Consider the following 21,609-nt stretch of genomic DNA (forward strand, 5'->3'; position numbering starts at 1 on the left):
GGAAGAAGGGGGGAGGGGGAGGCGGTGGCTGGTTGCTAAGGGGATCCCAACACAAAGCAAGATTTTGAAACTGGTCTGTCAGGTTCAAAAGTTGTTTTCTTTCTAACATACTATTTCAATGAGAACTTTTTCATTTAAAAAATATGACAAGTAATAAATGAATAACTTTTTTCTGTAAAAGATCTAAACCATTAGATAAAGCAAAACTCTCCCTAACAATCTGCCTTCTCAGTCCCCTATGGAAGATATCCACTTATATCAGTTCATCTTTTCAGATCTTCTGTGTACATTTATGTACATATATATGCATATGCATATATACATTTGTGTTTCCTTTTAAAGTATATAAATAGCCCCATACTGTATAAAATATTCTTTCTATACTTTTCCTGAGTTTTCTTGGAGATACATCCATGTTAGCATAAAGATGATAATATCTAAAATATATTTATAGGTCTATTTCATGCTTCATAATATCAATGTCCCTCAGTTTATATAACCATTTCTGTGTATGAATATTTAAAGTTTAAATATTCAAAATATTCTTTTCTTGTTACAAATAATCAAACAATGTTACAGTGAACATTCTTTTATATACATGCCTCTTTGTGCACATGTGCAAATGTTTCTCTTAGGTAAAATTTGAAGATGAGATCTCTACGTTATAAGAATGTACACACTGAAAATTTTCATAGTGCTATATTGCCCTCCAAGTAGTTTGTACTGATTTTATTCCTACCAACACAAAATGAGAATTACCATTTCTTCAACAATGAATACTGTCAATTTCTTTAATATTTGCAAGTCTGATGAGCCAAAAATCATTGGGTTTTCTTTTTTCTTTTTTTAGGTGGCTGGTCAGTAAAGGGATCTGAATCCATGACCTTGGTGTTACCCAGCACCATGCTCTCTCAAGTGAGCTAACCAGCCAGCCCTAAAAAATCATTCTTCATTGTTTAAAGTTTTGCATTTTTCTCATTACTAAAAAAGTTTAAAAACTTTTCACGTTTATCAGGCATTTGTGTTTCTACTTCTGTGAAATATATGTCCAAATGCTTTGGCTATTCTGTTGAGTTGTCTGATCTTTTTTACTGATTTGTAAGCACTCTTTTTTTTTTTTTTTTTCTTTTTGTCTTTTTTCGTGACCGGTAACGGGATCACAACCCTCGGTGTTGCGCCCGTACGGTGTTGCGCCTGTACCGCGACTGGCAACGGGATCGCAATCCTCGGTGTCACGCCCCCACAGCGCTCAACCAGTGAGCGGACCGGTCTCTACATGGGATCCGAACCCTCGGCGGGAGCACCACCGCGCTCCCAAGTGCTGCACTCTACCGAGTGCGCCACTGGGCCAGCCCGTAAGCACTCTTTATATATTTTATTTATTTATTTATTTTTTGTCTTTTGTCTTTTTTCCGTGTCCGGCAACGGATCGCAACCCTCAGTGTTGCCCCTGTACCGGACCGGGGACCGGCGACGGGATCGCAAGCCTCGGCGTTGCTCCTGCGCCTCGCTCAGCCAGTGAGCGGGAGCCGGTCTGTACGTGGGATCCGAACCCTCGGACGGGAGCGCCGCCGTGCTTCCCAAGCGGCGCACTATCCAGTGCGCCACCGGGCCGGCCCTTTATATATTTTAGAATTAACGTTTTGTCAGTTTTCTGAGGAAAAAAACTTGGGAAAAAATATATGCAAAAATAGGCTGCTATGAAAAAGGAACTAAGAATAAGATTTTAAAAATCGAATTCATGATTGCCAAATGAAAAATTAAGTGGATATGGCTGAAGACCAAGACAATGATCTGAAATTTTTTTAAAAATTGAAGACATATCTAAGAACACAAGGTAAAACGGAAACAAAATTTAAAATGAGAGCAAACTGTTAAGAAATATTGAGAATACATCCAAAAGGCCATATATCTCCTACCATTTCTAAATGGAATGAAGAAAGACAATGGGTGGGGAAAACAAAGAAATAAAAATAAAATTAATTAGAGCTGAAAAAAGACACAAATCTTCAAACTCAGAAGGCCCACAATAGTGATGTACAGGATGCATGAAAAAATGACATATCTTGACACATTCTGATAATCAAAACTCCAAGATAAAGAGTTCCCTAAAAGCCTTTAGACCTGTGCTATACAATACAGTAGCCACTAACCATATGTGGCTGTCTAAATTTAAATTAATTAAAATAAAATTAAATAAAAAAATTCAAGCCCTCAGTTTCACTAGCCATATTTCAGGTGCTCAATAATCACATGTGGCTAGTGGTTACCATATTGGACAGTGCAGATATAGAACACTTCCACATTGTAAAAACTTCTATTGGACAGAAGTAGACTAGAGTAAAAATGGGTTACCTACAAACAAATGATAATCAAACTGACATCACTCTTACCAGCAACACTGGAGGCTAAAAGACAGTGAAACAATGTCTTTTAAATTCTGGGAGGAAAAAATTTTGATCCTACCCATACTTAGTCAATCAAGTGTGAAGCAAAATAAAGACATTTTTGGACATGTAAAAATATCACCAAATTAGTCACCCCAAAACAGTGGTAGCTAAGTATGATTTAGATGTTGCAATCAACACTTGAAACAAATAAAAGAATCCACTTGACTGTGACACTTGGGAGAGTCTCCTTTGAGCAACAAAGTTTAAATGAAAGAGAATAACAGTTCATTTATTATGGTTTTAATCATATTATGTGATCATCAGATAACACACATAATCATAATACAAATGCTGCTTATTTTCAATTCTAAGAATCAACCTACAGACAAAGCACAGACAACCAATTGTTCAAGAATGGAATGTAAATGTTATAAACTTTGCCAGTATTAACAAATATAAGTAAAAAAAACTGGGAGGTGGGGCTGGCCAGTTAGCTCAGTTGGTTAGAGTGTGGTGTTATAACACCAGAATCAAGGGTTCAGATCCCCATACTGGCCAGCTGCCACAAAAAAAAAGGAGCTATATGGGGTAGGAAAGTGTAAGGAAGGAAAAATACAATAATTTCCTCACCCTTTATAAGTGAGTCAGTAGGTATTACCTAAAATTACTAAATCAAGAAATAGATGAATATATATATTATTTACAAGTTATTAATGGCAATAACCACAAGAATGAGAACCAGGAACTTAACAGTGTTTAGGAAGTGGGATGGGGTGTGAGAGGGTGTTAACATAACAGTTACTTTTAATTTTCTATTGTTCTAAATTGCTTTCATGTCTATACATTAATTCCATAATTTAAAATTAGTGGTTTACCAAAAAAAAATTTAAATTATATCTATTCGTGTAATATTATGCAATTGTTTAAAAAAGTTCTTCCTACCCAGTAAAATAATCTGTGAATCAGTTTCTATTCGGTCATTAATACAAATATAAACACTGCTCACAAGTTCCTAGCTAATTCACCAGAGGGCTCTCTTACCAAAGATAGTTCTGCCATCTCTACTGATAAGTTCTGGGCACCTGAAGCCTAACTCATGGCTTCTTAAATACCTGTGAACTCAGAATATTGTCACATAGATAATTTCACTTCAAAGGACAGAATTTTAGAAGAGAAGGCATTTCTTTAAAATCATAAGCAAGGAATAGGGAATTAGTTAGAAAGAATGATACTACTTACATGTAAACGTAATTCGCTGGGTACAGAAGTTATCACATTCAGGTCCCTTTTGAACACTGATACATTAGCAGGCTGACTTGCAGCCACATTAGAGCCTGTCTGTTGGAAATTAGGGGATTGTGCAGGGCTATCTTGAATTCCATAGTGACTGATGGCAATGACTTCTGGCACTGGACAGGAGAGTGTATCTTCAGCAGAGGAAGAAAATGGAGAGTCTATACTTTGGGTATCCTTCTGACTCTCAGGATAGATGCTAGAGATGTTATGCTCCTGATAGAGCAAGTTTCTTAATTTTTCATCCAGAGTTTTAATTCGGTTGTCTACAAACTCCATTTTTGGAGGTCTTTCCCCATCTGATTCCAGAACAGTAGTGGGTAGAAGGGTAGTCGGATCCAGGCCAGGGGTTTTAGTGGGAATGACTGTCTTAGGAGAACTTGCTTCAGTGTTCACTGTGGTTCCTCCTTCTTGGGAAATAAACTCTGCATTGATAGTTGGCTGCAGTACTGATAAGGATTGAGGCTTTTGATCAGACACAAATGCCAGAGTCATAAGAGAGTTACCAGCAATCTGAGTTGATTTGCCAGGATGGGCCGTAAGTACATCAGCCTGACTGGCAGCTTGGTGAGATGGATACACAGGTATGAATACGCCTGCTTGGTTGGTGAGTCCCTCGCATTCAACGGGAACTGCACGAACTGAAGTAGCAGAATAATTACAACTACTAGTAACTGGTGCCATTACCTGCCTCTTATCTTCCACTTGACAAAGTATAGCTGGCTGCTCAGTTTCTACACTAGCACATTCAGAAATCTTACCATCAACTACATCCTTGTGTTCTGAATTGGAGGCAAAAAGTGCACGATGGTATGAATTATTTTCTATAGCAAGCAGTGTGTCCTGTAATATTTCCTTATTACTTGTGTTTCTTGGACCTGGAACAATAACAGAGGATGGCTAAGCATGTACTGATGAGTACAAAGCATAGACTAGTACCCAAACTCAAAAGGGTCGGGAGGAGCAAGGGGCAAATGAGAACCCGTGTGAAAGTACTCTTGTAATAAGACTCAAAACACACAGAATTTAACCCTTCAAGGAAAAAAAATCTTTTAAAATAAATATTAAGTAAAAATGCCTTAACTTATACCCTAATGTCTTAAAAAACACTTTTGAAAATTCTCATAAGCATAAAATACCATGAAAACAAGTTAAAGAGATGGTATATATTTTGCATCCCTAGCCTCCAAATCTGGACAAAGCTGACAGAGAATGAAAGCTTACTAGGAAATAGATGTAGCCCAGGAACTGCAGACATGGAAAGCTGAAGAGAAAGAGGAGACTGGGCCTCACGGTTTCTTATTGTTTTATTGATACAGAATCGCCATCGACCAACTGGGGATGACTGAGGAGCAGATTCATCTGTAGAAAGAATTAGGAAAAAATTAATATGCTAAGCAATTGTCAATTTGTTTATCTTATTGACTAGGGAAACCAGGTTAAAAAACCAATTTGTCTTGTATCTCCATTTCCAAAAGTACTAGAATATGTGTAACATAAGACCAGACTGCTCAACCCTGACAAATAGTTTAAAGAACTAAAGCACATGAATGATATCTTTAGAGAAGGGCTTTCGATTATACTGGAACAAATATTGTATCAATAGCAATTAGAAGCAAGGTACTCTTTTTTTAAAAAAATGGAAAGCAATTTTTCCGTTAAAACCTATATCTCCTGTTCTGTATCCTGATTAGGGTTGTGCTTACATAAATCTATATAGGTATTAAAATTTACAGAACTGTTCACCAAAAGAAAAAAAGTTAACTTTTCTATCTGACAATTTTAAAAGTAAAGTAAAATAAACCCCTACATCTTAACTCCTACTTTGTAAACTTACTCAAATAAGTAATTTTCTTCTAAACTTTATGCTACTTTGTCAGTCAGAAAGCTGCTCGGATCTCTGCTAACCAGAAAAATAAGATACAGGAGGACTCTGGCATCCTAACACAGTCAAACGAAATTTCAAGATAATGGTTCCATTACTCCCCACACCACCTTTTGCTTCTTCATGTTGCTATAATTCCTTCAGAGGTCCTCATTTGTCTATGGCTCTTCTCCCACTCCCAGACACTCTTAGTATACCCATGACCAGAGCTGAGAAGAATGGAGAGATAAATTCATAAGAAGACAGAAGACCCTGATTTTAGTCTATGGAAGTTTATCTGATTTATAAAAAGTTATGAGTAATCAGAGCAGATAGAAGCATATCACTGGTGGAATGAAATAAAGATATGAACGACTACTAAAACATGAGGCAAACTTAGAGCATAATGGTTTTAGTTAAGAAAGTTTCTGTCCATTTCATAACAGGAAAAAAAAATTACCAGTTAAGTTTCAAACAGTTATGCTGTTAAAGTTCATCAGTACTGTGACTGCTTTTCTGTTAACATACCATGCAACAACTCAGAAATAAATTTATCAGATAAAGAACCAACACTTGGAGGAAATTTGGAGAAAGGCTATAAGGTCCTCTCAAAGTGTGAGAAAACCTACATTAACAACTTATCAGGGGCTGACTAGTTAGCTCAGTTGGTTAAAGCATAGCCTTACAACACTAAGGTCACAGGTTCGGATCCCAGAACTGGGCAGCCACCAAAAACAAAACAAACAAAAAAACCCCACAACTTACCAAATTACTTTATTAGTTAACATCTTTCCCAGTTAAGATGTGTAAATTAAAGTTTCCAAATGTCTTGCTTCAAAAACCAAATGGTAAATTTTATTAAATATACTTACTGCTGGTTTGAGTGGATGCAGAATTTATCTGTACTTGTTCAGATGATCCTGTCTGAATTAAAAATGAAAAGATAAATAAGAAGTTCCTGATACAAATCTGACGAGACCTATTTGCTAAATAATTGCTCTTACTAGGCTGCTGTTGGATTCCATGGTAACAGAGTCAATTCCAATGGCTCTTTCTGCAGCAGAATGGACATGAAGGGTCTCCTGGGCTTGACCTACGATAATCCTCAATTCTTCTACAAATTTTTCTTTTTCAATTTCCAACACAAAGTCATCTTCGACCTGCCCAAAGCAAAAGTTAAGTCTATTCGTGAGGATAAATTTAGTATAGTTTCTTTAAAACTATAATATTGTATCAATGGTGACTACCATAAAGAAAAGAATTAAAACTGAGTATCTAAATCCAAGGGCCACAACAGAATTAACAAAGACCAATGATAAAATGCCACATAATATATTAAATTATTCTATTTTGAAACCACTGACATTTGTCAGATTGGCACTACCTACCACAGAAGAAGCCAGCATTTTAAAAAATGTCTGGCATTCTATAAATTGGTTGTTAACTGAAGAATATAACTGAGTTAATCTTTAAAATTAGGATGCCCAAACCAAAACCCTTTTAAATCACCAAATGAAACATCTCCAAAGATCAAAGATGATGAAGAATGGCCTGGAAGACCTTTAATTAGGCTAAACATTCATGAGAAACATGAAAGAAGAGACAGTTCAGAAAATACTATGTTAAACTGATAAAATGATTAGCTTTAAAATGCTTAATTCTGCTTCGCTAGGAATTCATATTCAAAGAAAGTTGGCAGAAACAAAAGCATTATGCACTCTTTCTGACACCCTAGGTCAATCGCCACCAAAAACAAAAAAAACAAAAAAAAAAGGAAAAAAATACTAACCTAACCTTAATGATTCAAAGAAAATATAAAAAACTAAATAAAATAATGAACATAACTTGAATACCTACATGCAAGATGTTAGATCAGTTAGATTAGAATTACCTTAGGATCTTTACTAACTATACATGCTTAGGCCTTACTTCCAAAGACTCTGATTTAATCAGGGACCCAGGCAACAGAATCGTTTTGAAAAGCTTGTCAGGTGATTTTAACATATAGACAGAGATAAGAACCACTGATCTAGATAATCTCTTAATGAAACCCCCTCATATTTTCTCCAAAAATATACTGAAACCAGAGGAGATGCAGTGACTTACCCCTGATCATAACTAATTCAGCTCTGTACAAATTCTAAAAAATAACTACATCCTTTTAAAAAAGATGGCTCGAAATAAATGGATGGAGAGTTAGAGGGAAGAAAGAGAATGCTGAAAGGAAAATAATTTGCTTTTACCATACTTACCATATAGTCTGCAATATCTTCTGGTGCATCACCATCAACATCAAACTTGAAGGTGACCATCTTGTTGTTGTGTGTCTCCAGCTGACACTCTACCATGTTGTCTCCAGAGGTTGACACCTGAGTACAAGCATTTCACCAGTTTGTCAATCACTGTCTCCTCTTTGCAAATTGTGCAGGACACATACAATATATGTGGACAATAGTTTAAACAGTTCAGAATCTAAAAAGATTCTGTTTTCCCTTAGTGAAATACCACCTAAACAAGCCATTCTATGAAAAATCTAACAGGCTCAAATTATTCAGTAAAAAGTAAGTTAGAAATGTGACCCTGTGGGAAAGAAAACAGAACACAACTTTTATAAAATAGCAAAAAAAGTAACAGTAGTCATTATAGCTACCTGCAATGCAAAGATTTAAATTCAGTCATTCATTTCCAAATTCTCTTAATCCTACAAATTGACACTAAGCAAAAGAAGAGGCACTGCTAATGGAAATGTAAACTGGTCCAACCTTTCTGAACAGCAATATAGCAACATGTATTTAGAAACTTTAAACATCATCATACACTTCGATCCACTACTTCTAAGGATCTATCATAAGGAAATAATCAGGGACAGATACAAAGATTTATGTTCAAGGATGTTTACTGCAGAGAGAGAAAGAGACACAGACAGACAGACAGAGACAAAAAGAGAGAGGAAGACAGAAAGTTAGAAAAAAAGACAGACTAGCAGAAAGAAAGAAAGAAAGAACCTAAATGAAGAACAACAGAGGGAAGTATTAAATTATATCTCTGTATAAAGGACTATCTAATGCAGCCATTTAAAATAGCATGTTATTGAAAAACTACTTAATGATACAGGAAAATATACATGATATATTAATTTTTTTAAAGGGCAGGATATAAAATTGTATATAGGTTTAAGCATCCATCTGAAACATACATCATAATGGTTAGAGATATGGGCTTTAAAGTATGATCTGGATTCAGATCTGACTCTATCATTTGCTAGTTGAGTGACATTAGGCAAACTACTTGTCTGATCTTCAGTATCCTCAGTTATAAAAATGAGTATACTACCATCTACCATATAGGGTTATTGAAGGATTAAATGATAAAATGAATGTATAACAACATTTGGGGGGCCTACCCAATAGACTTTCGATACTATTACGAGTATTATCACAATCTTAATAATGTAAAATGCTACACATACATACAGAAAAAAAGATGAAAACAAACTAAAACATTAACAGGAACTATCTCTGAGTAGTGGTTACAAGTGATTTTTATTTTCTTCCTTATATTTCCCCTATTTTTCCCAAGTTTAACAATTAATATGTATTGCTCTTATCAGAAAATTTTTAATGGAGGGGAAGTTTGTTTATAGAGGGTTTCACAATATTCTACAATCACTTCCACAGCATTGTATCTCCTGATACTCCAGAACTCTACACACAACTCTTAACCAAACCATATTTACATACTGACCTGAAGGACAGTAAGCTGAAATTTAGTTCCCTTTTCTGGTCGGGGACAGGAAGCTCTTCTCTGCTTGATCCGATCCTGTTTGCCATTTCCACTTGGGTTATCAGGGCTATTGGTATTTTCCTTCATAGCTGCCACATCTTGATTCAATCTAGTAGTAGTAATAATAACAATAATAATAAAAGTAACCCATTCCAATCCTTATGGTAAAATTCTAAGAAAAACTCCCAATTATTAAAATTATAAATGAGTTCAAGGAAAATAAAAAATACTATAATGTCTTTTAAAAAGTTACAATGACACAACCCTATAAATATACTAAAAGTCATTGAATTATACTTTAGATGGGTGAATTGTACAGTACATGAATTATATTTCAATAAAGCTGTTTTTAAAAGTTATAAAAAACTGAGATCAAACATCTCACAGTGATTGGAATGAAAGAAAAACATTGCAGTGACAGACCTTTGTGGAGCCTTTTATTAGGGGATGCACTCAATCAATTTTAACTTGTTTGTTTTGGGGTTACTTCATTAATATGTTCAAATAAAACTTCTAAAACCAAAACAAATTCTCACTCAAAATATACCTGTTTGTGTAATCAACTCAATAGGGAATAGAGAGACCAGGTGTGTGAGATAGGAATAGGGCAGGAGGCAGAACAGGAAATAAAAATGAATGTTGTAAAAATGGTTGAACAGGATTAATTCCAATTAGTTATATTTTGCAAGTTGAAATTGATATGATTATGAAAGGGCAGGCTAACTTTTAGTTTATCTGTGTCAAAGACATTTTTCAGCTTTTTCTTTAATAAACCTGAAGATATTTCGATAAATATAGATACCATTGAAATGTAAACAGCAAGACTGGTAAGCACCAGACTGCTTTTTGGTTTTCTTTCAAACAGATACCTTTTAAATTACTTTTTAGGTAAGTTATTTCCCCTAAAAACTACTCATGAAGCATCTGTATAGAGATGTACAAGAAGAGATAAAAATAACTCCTAAATTTTTTCTATGTCCACACAAAAAAGAATACTGCTCTTAGAGTTTTTAAAAATGCAGAGAAATGGCAGTAACTTATAACACCTTCGGAGGATAAAAGAGACATAATTTTAGCCAATGGGGCTATATCACTCTCATTCCAAACCTACCTTAAAACACTAGTTTAGGGTTTGGGACAAGATGGCAGAAACTCTACCCTCCCTGCTTCTCCCTCCTAAGTACAGCTAAAAAATCTGGAAATAATAAAGTAGACAATCACGGGAGGGCACTGAAGTAAAAAGAAGAAAGTAGACTGCCTAGGGACCCCCAGGACTTGAGGAAAAACACAACAGCTTGGCATCTCTTGATTACCCACCCAGTCACAGAAGGCAGTCCAGGCTCCATGTCTCCACACTCCCAGTCCAGAGACAAAGGTAACCCAAGCCCAATATCTCCTGACTCCCAACCCAGCAGCAGAAAATGACTTAAGTAGACCCTATCCTTTCCCAGTGGCACTGGCAGGAGCCCTACCAATAGAGTGTGGCCTGAAGAGCAGGCCTGGAACTGTGGGTCTAGGGAAGGATCCTCCACCCCTTGGCCCTGTGGTAGAAGTCAGTGGTTCCAGGTGAACCAAGCAGACCAGAACAGCACTACAAGGATGCTGAAAACTAAATTGTTATTCAAACCACGGCCTACAAAAGTAGGCCAGGATCTCTGTACCTAAACAGGGTGGCTGCCTGCTAAAGTAGAAGATTTAAATAGAATCCAGAGAATCCTAACATAATATCCAAAATGTCCAGGAGATAAATGAAAATAAAATTCCTTGTCATACCAAAAAATCAGAAAAATCACAATTTGAATGGGAAAAGGCAATCAACAGATGCCAACACCAAGATGAATCAGATATTGGGATTATCTGATATGGATGTTAAAGCAGCCATCATCAAAATGCTTCAGTGACTACAAACACTACAAAATGCTACAAATACTCTTGGAGCAAATGAAAAAATAAAATCTCATCAAATAAATAGAAGATATTTAAAAAGAACCAAATGGAAATTATAGAACTAAACATACAATCACAGAAATAAAAAACTCACTGAATGGGCACCATAGTGGAATGAGTAGAACAAAGGAAAGAATCAGTGAACTTGAAGATATAATTGAAGTTACTCAATCTGAATAATGTACAGAAAAATACTAGTTTACAACTACCAAATAATAATATAATTATACATCTAGTTGTAATTTATTTCTTATTAGCTGAAATTTTACTCTAAATTACATTATTTACTCCCTTTTTTAGCCCTTATAAGCTTTTTAAGAACAGAATACTATAAATAAAAAGAACAAGAAAATGGTCAATGATCTTACAATCTGTATGATCCCTATTGACATAAAAGTAAAAATAATACCTACCATTTTTATTAAACACAAATACAAATACAAGAACACAGAAGCTTCACTAGTCAAGATATACTAAGCACCTAAGGAATACACATACTTCAGCATATCTTCATTGTTTTCATGGTATTAATTAGAAAATACTTACCCTCGAACTAAATCTGGTTTTAGAAGAGCTGCTTGTTGTTCAACTCCAATTGGTTGAGATACAGGCTGTAAATAGAACAGAAATAAAACTTATGATAGCAAAATTCAAGCTAAAGATGCAATTTGCTGTTATTTCAGAAAAGATGATTGTTATATTTCATATTCTGGTTACCTTGCCAACCAGGTAGAATGTCTATATTATTGAATAATTTATATCAACCCTATTATTGACATTATTACCAAAGATATAGAAAAATAAAATGTAGCAGTACATCAAGTACATATTATTCATCAAGACTTTTCATTAAAAAAAGTTGACACTGTTTTATACACTTTCATTTGTGTTATTTTTCAACAGAGTACACTACTATTGAGTTCCAGTCCTGGTTGTAAGAGTACCACTTAAAAGAAGAGTTACTGCCATTCCACAAGAAGATAAATCAATGACTCAAACTTTAACATACTGTGTGGTGTGTCTGTCTGTCTCTCGTCTCTTTCACTAGACTACTGCCAACTATCCCTTTGAGGCGTTAGTATCCACAGCTTAACACTGGCTTCTAGGAAAAAAAATTTAAGCCCTTAAGATGGCAAATACCAAACCTGTTGGAAAATAATTTTACATTAACTTAATCCATCCTCTATGCACTGCCACTGGTGATAGCACAGAATGATCTCACAATGCAAATCTAACAAAACGAATCATTTCTCTACTCAGTCTGAGCCCTCTATGATGGCTCCTCATCTTCTACAAGGTTAATTTCCTTCAGATGGCAAATAAAATCCTCAACAAACTGGTCCCTGCCTAATTCTCTAGCCTCATCTCTCTGCTTGAAGCCACACTAAACTGTAGCTCCTCTGTATGAGTTGGGCTCTTCCATATACCGTGACTTATGCTCCTCCACCTCTCTGGATTATTTCAACCCCTTTTCAGTCCTGTTTACTTGGCAAATATCTGGACAGAACTCCTATATACAAGACGCCTCTTTTACAGTGGTTCCAGAAACAGACCAGCCAAATTGCCTTGGAGACTCTTTAAAAAACATATACCTTTGGGGCCGGCCCGGTGGCGCACTGCTACAGTGCGCCGCTTGGGAGCGCGGTGGCGCTCCCGCCGAGGGTTCGGATCCCACATACAGACCGGTTCCCGCTCACTGGCTGAGCGAGGTGCAGGTGTGACACGGAGGGTTGCGATCCCGTTGCCGGTCCCGGTCCGGTACGGGCGTGACACTGAGGGTTGCAATCTGTTGCCGGACACGAAAAAAGACAAAAAAAAACAAAAAACAAAAAAAACCATATACCTTAGTTCATGTTCCTTGGAGAAATGGCTGATTCTGGCACTGGGACAAGGAAAGTAAAAGATGAGTCTGGATCATCTTGTTATGCCAAAAAATACAGAACTGCTGAAAGAATGATGGGGGTATATCAAAAGCACACAGGAGCCAGCTTGAAGGGGCTCCCACTGCCCAAATCTGGGACAGTTTAGGCATCAAAATAAATAATGATAGTAAAAGAATACAACCCACTCAATAAAATAAGAATCCATGAATTCATACAGATACAAACAAACAAATAGGTAAGGGAAAGCTCTTATAGTAGAAAGCCAACTAATAAATATAAGAAAGAAAGATGGAGTTAGAAAATCAATGGATGCTAAAAACTAGTAGGTAAAAGCTGGATGAGGAACAGGATATTTACATCATTTCAAAGTATCTCCCTAAAGATTACTTATTAATTACAAAGGTAACTTTACAATGGAAGAACTTGGCAGGCCCCACCTTAACCAAATAGCTAAATTTAACCTCCCCAATACTGGGCCAAACCAACATCACATGCCTCCTAATGGATGCTCAAAGAAAAACACAACATCGCTCACATGGTATTCCTGACAAAAATGTAGAACCTGAATCTAAAGAGGAAATGTCAGACTCAAATTGAGAGACATTCTACAAAATAACTAGCCTTTTTTCTTAAAAAATATCAATGTTATGAGAGACAAAGAAAGGCTGAGGAGCTGTTCCATATCAAAGGAAACAAAAGAGACAAGACGACTAAAGGCAATGTATGCTCTTCAGTTAGATTTTGGATCAAGAGGGGTGGGAGGAATTGCCATAAAGGATATTATTTAAATAAATGGTGACATTTTAATGTGGACAACAGATTAGATAATAGTATTATATCCATGTTAAATTCTCTGGATTTGGTCACTGTACTGTGGTTATTTAAGAAAATGTCCTTGATATACTGAAATTTTTAAGGGTAAGAGGGCATCATGTCTGCAACTAGCTTTCCCATGCTTCAGGGGGAAATCATGTGTGGATGGATGGGTGGCTGAATGGATAAATGGATGGATGGACAGATGACAGACAGACATACAGATAGACCCATCATCCAGTAATGCCTTTTATCATATCCCTCTTTATCATATATGTTTAATGTCTGACTCCAATGACTCCATCTAATTCATTTTATATTCTCAGTACCTCTTAGCACAATGCCGGCACATATTAGGCTTCCAATAAATATTTGAAGGTAGAGAGAAATAAGAAAGGAAAAGGTGACATAGGAAGAAAGTCCGTGCCATAAAAATGCTCATGATCTGTTATTACCAATCCTGGACATCAATCCTAAGAAAATAATAAAAAGGAAGGAAAAAGCACATTTATAAATACTGTTTCATAGTAAGTGTTCAATAAATGGTAGCTATCTCTGTGTTTTTGTTTTTTTTTAACCCTTTTTTTTGTTTGTTGTGGTGGCTGGCCAGTACAGGGATCCAAACCCCTGACCTTGGGGTTATAAGGCTGAGCTGTAACCAACTGAGCTAACCGGCCAGCCCCCATCTCTGTGTTTCTATTGTACTATTAGATGTAAAAAAACTGGCAGCAAATTAGTTATCCAGAAATAGGGGAAGAGTTAGGTAAATGTGCATACTTACTGTACTATCATGGGGCCATTAAAAACTGAAATCGTGAAGGCCAAGTAAAGGCAGGGAAAAATACTTTAAATAAATGAAAAAAGCAGAAAGCAAAACTACCATTTATGCATATGACAAAAGTCTAGAATATCATAACAAATGTTATAATCATGACTTTGTTAGAGAAATAGTATTCTAGGTGATTTTTTTCCTATTTTTCCTACTTTTTATAATGTTACTATATACATTTTATAATAAAATTTTAATGGATAGAAAATACTAAGTGTATAAAAATAGTTACAGTTACTTTCATAAGCCATTGGTGGCACTGTAACCTGGTTAGACCTTTCTGAAGGGCAATTTGGGATATATATCAAGTCTTAAAAATGTCTAGCAATTCCATTTTCAGAAATTTATACTAAGAAAATAATTAAGAATGCATACAAAGATTTAGCTACAAGAATGTTCCTTACAATATGAAATATAGCTGCAAATAGCAAAAAAAAAAAGATGTCTGTTTCCTTTATTTGCTCCATTAAATAAATAATGGTATATCCATACTAAAGGATATTATGCAGCCCTTTAAAAATGTGCTTAAACATACAAGATAATGTTTTAAGTGAAAAAAATATTATAAAAGAGTACATACATTATGATTACATTAAAAAACACAAGTGTACTTGTGAAGGTTAATTCTAGGTGTCAACTTGTTAGATGAAGGAATGCTGAGAAACCTGGTAAAGCAATCTTTTTAGGTGTTTCCGTGAGGGTGTTTCCAGCAGAGATTAGTATGAAAGTCTGAGTGGACGGGGTAGGAAAGATCCATCCTCAACGTGGATGAGAACCATCCAATCTACTGGGGGTCCGGAGAGAACAAAAGACAGAGGAAAGAGGTGAAGCTCTCTTGATCTGCTGGAGCTGGGATAAACTCTTCTCTCCTGTCCGTGGACATCAGAGCTTGAGACTCTTCAGCTTTTGGGTTCCAGAACTTACACCAAGGACACCATCAGCTTCCCTGGTTTTGAGGCCTTTGGACTTGGACTGAGCCAAGCTACTGGTATCCAGTTTATAGATGGCCTAGCATGGGACTTTTCTATATAGTCACATGAGCTAATTCCCCTAATAAATCCCTCTCATATAATTATAACATATCCTACTGATTCTGTCTCTCTGGAGAACCCTAATACAGTGCATGTGCATACAAAATGGTCTGGAAGAATACAAGTATACACCAAAGTATTAAAAAAGTTTATTTACACTCATCTTGCTTTAGTAATAAGAAAAAAAAGTAAATTCAATTTTGTACAAACAGAATTATCAACCCTCCAATCTGATAATCTTAGGGCAGGTCCCCATTATTTTAATATACAACATTATAGTAGTTTTAGACAAAAGTAAAAATGAAATATTTCATTAAATTTGAAAGACATCTGCAAAAATGGCCCAGCACCTATCTGTAAATGTTGAAACTCCTAGAAATATAATAACAAAACTTAATTTGAAGCTATCAGATAAAAAAGGCAAATAACAGCCATGATTGTGAGGACCAACACAAAGTAGCATTAATAATCCCATTAATAATCCCAAATGGTTATAAAATACAATTCCAAAATTTTTCATAGTAACAACGTTTTGCTGCTCTTTACTTAATACATTGGCTTTGCCTCCAAATTTATGCATCAGGACACCATGTTACTGCTCCATCTTGCTGGGACTTACCATCACTCTTTTGACATTTCTTGAATACAAATATTTAAGTTGGATACATTTTGTTAAATCTTATGTGTACAAAAAAAATCTATTTGCTAAAGTATTTGTTCTCAATGTTTAAACAGCGATTTATGTTAAAGAGCTAATTATCTAATCTATAATTAGAAACTAGTCTAATTTATCCAGGAAAAATTCCCTCTGAATGGGTTGACTAGGCTTGGGGAGTGGGGAGAGGCAAGAAATGGTATATCATGCTCATTTCTCCTTTTTTCCTCCACCTTCAAATCCAAATGAAAGATAGGCACAAATCCCTTTTCCTAACAAGACCTTGATATCTGGATATCTGAGACCCCGATAATTTGTTAGCAAAGTCCAATAAACCTAAAACATCTCTGGACACTCTCTTGAAGAATGAGGACAAGGCCAAAGTGAGATGCAGAATTAGGCCCGGATTTCCATGGGCCACACCATTCTCTCCTTTCTATCTCAGCACTTAAAACACTCTTATGAACTTGATTCTAGATCTTTCTCCCCCATAATCCTATGTGCTCTTTGAGAGAAGAGACCATATCTGTAAGATTCGTTGCAATATCCCCAGTGCCTAACCAATAACTGACACAGGAATAGCTGTTCAATAAATGTCTTTCATTATTATAATATTTTTATTTTTATTATAACAACAGAACTACTACTGAATGAGCATTTATTAAGTGCTAAGTACTTTATGTACATTATTTAGCTAAATTTAACCTTTACAACAACTCTAAGCATTATGTATTGTTATCTTTACTTACACCAATGAGGAAGTTGAGTCTACAAGTGATGGAGACAAAAATTGAGTTAAAAAAAAAAAATGAGTGAATTGACAAATGATTCCAAAAAGTACTTACTAACAAAGACCCTTTATCTACACCATAAAAGCTCTGTATTAGTTGCGTAACCCTTCTCTTCTTTTTCCTTTTTTGTTCCACCACTCCTCCCTTCTCCCCATCAGTGGTTCTCAGCCCTGGTTGCACTTTATAATAAACAAGAAAGGAGAGGAGAAAAGAAAGGGAGGAGGGAAGAAAGAATAAAAAGAAGAAAATAAAAGCAAAGCCCACATACAACAACCCAGAGATTCTTATTCAGTTATTCTGGAGTGAAGGAGACCAGTAAAACTGAGAGGTACTTTTAAACATTTCATAAACTGCCTTATTGTATTATCAATCCTACAAAGCATGTCTACCCATGAAGTGCTTTTTAACAACTGATATTTATTGAGCACTTATTACATGCCAAGCACTTCTCATATTTTATCTCATCTAATCCTAACAAGCCTGCAAGATTACTTTTTCCTAACATTTTAAATTTTCCAACATACAGAGAATTTGAATGAATTGTTCAGTGAAAACCCATATATCTACCACCCATAGTCTACAGCATTTTACTATATATGCATTATCACATATCTATCCGTCAATCCATCTTATTTTTATACATTTCAAAGAAAGTTACAAATGCAAGATAAACATTTTTAAACTTCATTTTACAAACAAAAAGAACCAAAGCTGAGAGAGATTAAATAACTTTCCTCAAATTGCACAGTGAATAATTCAAAGTGCCGGAATTCAAACTCAGATCTAACTAATGACACACAGTGGCTCAAACCTACATGTTTATACCTGTATATACCTGGTTAACAGTGGAAATTTTGCTTACATATATAAAGAAAATTATCAATGTGCATGATATACAATTCAATATTTTTATATTTATATAGAATCCTTTATCTATAAAGTCATTCCTTATCTAAGCCCAATTCTTGGTGAAGCCAAGATTGTGAGTAATGAAATTTACCCTAAGAAACAACTGATGAAAGCACAGTTCCTTGGATAAAACTCACATAACAACATTCAGGCTATTAAATAGGCCAAAAAGATGAAATCATACCACCATCACAAAGACTGATACATAAAAAAGTGTTAGAAACTAGGAAGAATCAATTATAAGGCGATCAGAACTAGACTGAGGAGAAGCTAACCGAAAGGAGACTTAACTTCATATTTATACCCTAATATCTGTCCCTTATTGACTGGACAAGAATCTGTGCCAATTAGCAAATTGATCAGGTACTGGTCTTGTCTCATCCCTACAAGCTTTCTACAGATATTTGGAGAGAGAAACTAACATTGTTTTTGAAAAAAATGGCAGGAGTGAGAATGCATATTGGAGATGAAAAGGAGAGGACTGACCGAGCCATTTCGCATTCTGGGAGGCAGAGTCCTTACAAATAAAGCCAAATCAGCAAGGTTGCAGAAAGGAAGAATTTTGGTAGCTGTACATGGTGGAGATCACAGTCTTTAAGGTATTTGATTATTTCAGAGTATTAGAGAACTCACTATGGGGTAAAAGTAAACCACACCTCAGTACAGAAGAACTATAATAGATCAATGCCTATTAATACATGAAAACTGAACATCTCCTTGTCCTCAAGCTGTAGATCTGTGAAAGGATTTAACCACCACACAAGAGGACAATGAAAGTCAAAGAAAGTCTACATAAGGTCAGAGACTTAAGCAGGGGAGTCCAGATCTCTAGGGCTTTGCAGGCCATTAAGTACAGTACTGTGGCTTTTACTATTAATGAGATGGGCAATGGGTGTTTTTGAGTAGAGTTGAGACATGTTGTGACTTGTATTTTAAAAGGATCCCTCTGGTTCCTATAAAGAGAAAAAGGCTATGAAGGAGCAAAGGCAGAATAAAGAAGAACAATTAGGAAGGTACTGCAATTATTCAAGTAAGAGACGGATTAGACCAGCATGATAATAGTGGAGGTAGTAAGAAGAAGTCAGATGTTAGGTCGTAGATAGGTTTTTAAATAAGAGTCGAAAGACATGCTGATGGTTTGAAGTGGGTGTGAGAGAAAGAGAAGAATAAAAGATGACCTCAGATATACAGCTTGAGTAATAGGAAAGATAGAGCTGCCACTTGCTGAGATGAGGAAGACTATAGAAAGAGCAGGCTTGGGGTGGTGGGAAGTGCAAATAAAAGTGTTTGATTTTGGATATATTAAATTTGAAATGCCATTACACAACCAAGTGGAGATGTTGGTGCACACTGAAGATACCAGGCCAAAAAAAAAAAGAAAGAAAGAAAGAAATTCTCTCCTAGAACACAAAGTCAAAGGCAAAGTGGCCTGGAGGTGTAAATATGAATGAAGATAAACACTCACACATACACACACACTTCCTAGCCTGTCTGCTGGGAACCTTAGAAGCAATGACTCCCAAGTAGCAGCAAACACACCCAATACCTAAATTTTTTTCTGAAGTACATTATCCACTAAAAGAAATGAAGGCTCCATGGAAAAATGGTTTGATTTCAGGACAATCTAATAGAAAAAAGGCAAATAGGCACTTCACAACAGAAGATATTTGAGTCTCTAGTAACTATAGGAAAAGATGCTCAACATCATTACTTTGAAGGAAGTTCAAGTTAAAAACCACAATGAATACCATATCACACCCACCAGAATGACTAAAATTAAAAAGATTGATAATATTAAGTGTTAATAAGGTTGTGGAGTAACTGGAACTCTTATGCATTGCTGGTGGGAATGTTTTTTGGTATAACTGCTTTAGAAAGCTGTCTGGCATTATCTAGGATAGCTAAATATATTTAGATATATAAATATGTCTGGTGACCCAGCAATCCCACTCCAAGGTATACATACGAAAGAAATGAGTGCATATGTCTATCAAAAAATATACATGAAAACTCACAGCAGTTTTATCCATAAGAGCCAAAAACTAGAACCGATCCTAATGTACACTGACAGAACAGATAATGACTTGTGGTACATACTATAAAGGAACAACTAACAGCAATGAAACAAACTACTGATACATGCAACAATGTAGATGAATCTCAGTGAACTTTCTAGGGGGCTGGAAGTGCTCTATGTCTTCATTTGCATTTCATGGATGTATACATATGTGAAAACGCATCAAGCTACACATTTACAGTTAGGGTGCATTAATGTATACATGCCCTGGTTTTAGTATATACTACCAGTTTTTGTTTTTTTTTTTTAAAAGATGACCGGTAAGGGGATCTCAACCCTTGGCTTGGTGTTGTCAGCACCATGCTTAGCCAGTGAGCTAACCAGCCATCCCTATATAGGATCCGAACCCGTGGCCTTGGTGTTATCAGCACCGCACTCTACCAAGTGAGCCACGGGCCAGCCTATACCACCAGTTTTTATACCACAATTGATTTGATATTTGAAGAGATTCAAATATGTTCTTTTGTGAAATGCCTATTTAAGTCTTTTTTCTATTGGAGTGTCTTTTTTAAAAAAGAAAAAAAAATATTTAAAAAAGTTGCTATGATCCAATTCTGATAAAATAAATACTGATAATTGTGTCTGTGTACATGTATGCATAGAAAAAATGTCTGGAAAACTTCAAAGGCTTTGTTTTTGAGAGGTGGGAATAACAGGTAATTTTAACTTAATACTTTACTGCATTTTTTTGAATTTTTAAATAGTTTTCTGGGGCCGGCCCGGTGGCGCACTGGAGAGTGCGCTGCTTGGGAGCATGGCAGCGCTCCCGCCAAGGATTCGGATCCCATGTGGAGACCGGTTCCCGCTCACTGGCTGAGCGTGGTGCGGGCGCAACACCGAGGGTTGCAATCCAGTTGCCAGTCCCCGGTACAGGCGCAACACCGAGGGTTGCGATCCCGTTACCGGTCAGTAAAAAAGACAAAAAAGGGAAAAAAAAAATAGTTTTCTGTATTTTTATAAAATATTTGAGAAGAAAACTTATTTTTAAAAACCTATTTTCATGTGAAGAAATAAAAGATCCACACCAAGACATATAAAAGATGTACACCAAGTTTTTCACTTATGAGGATAAAGAATGCTACCTATAAGCACACAGGAAGAAAAAGGAACCAAAAATCAGACTGGCTTCAGACTTCTCTTCCAAAACATTAACTAGAAAAAGACAAAAGAACAAAATACATAGAAGGGAAGAAAACATTTAAACTGATTTTTTAATACCCAGCCAAGTTATCTTTCAAGTGTGAATGTAAACGAAACGCTAGTTTCAGACACCCAAAGAATCAAAAATTGCATACCCACGTAACCATGAAAAATTACAAAAAACCATTCTTCGAACTACAGAGG

At 35.8% G+C, this 21,609-nt stretch overlaps 1 protein-coding gene across 1 annotated transcript in view; it reads right to left on the reverse strand.

Annotated features, from left to right (window-relative positions):
- Positions 1-21,609, reverse strand: part of LOC103607174 (serine/threonine-protein kinase WNK3-like) — a gene marked incomplete at its 5' end in the record, with an annotated part of 100,561 nt that overhangs the window by 39,076 nt on the left and 39,876 nt on the right. The window contains 7 exon segments of the mRNA XM_008591710.1: positions 3,630-4,561; positions 4,908-5,045; positions 6,420-6,471; positions 6,552-6,707; positions 7,800-7,916; positions 9,292-9,439; positions 11,824-11,888. Of these exon segments, the coding sequence (XP_008589932.1) occupies positions 3,630-4,561; positions 4,908-5,045; positions 6,420-6,471; positions 6,552-6,707; positions 7,800-7,916; positions 9,292-9,439; positions 11,824-11,888 (1,608 nt within the window).

This window comes from Galeopterus variegatus, unplaced genomic scaffold (assembly GCF_000696425.1).
Source record: "Galeopterus variegatus unplaced genomic scaffold, G_variegatus-3.0.2 Scaffold7211, whole genome shotgun sequence".
NCBI lineage: Eukaryota > Metazoa > Chordata > Mammalia > Dermoptera > Cynocephalidae > Galeopterus > Galeopterus variegatus.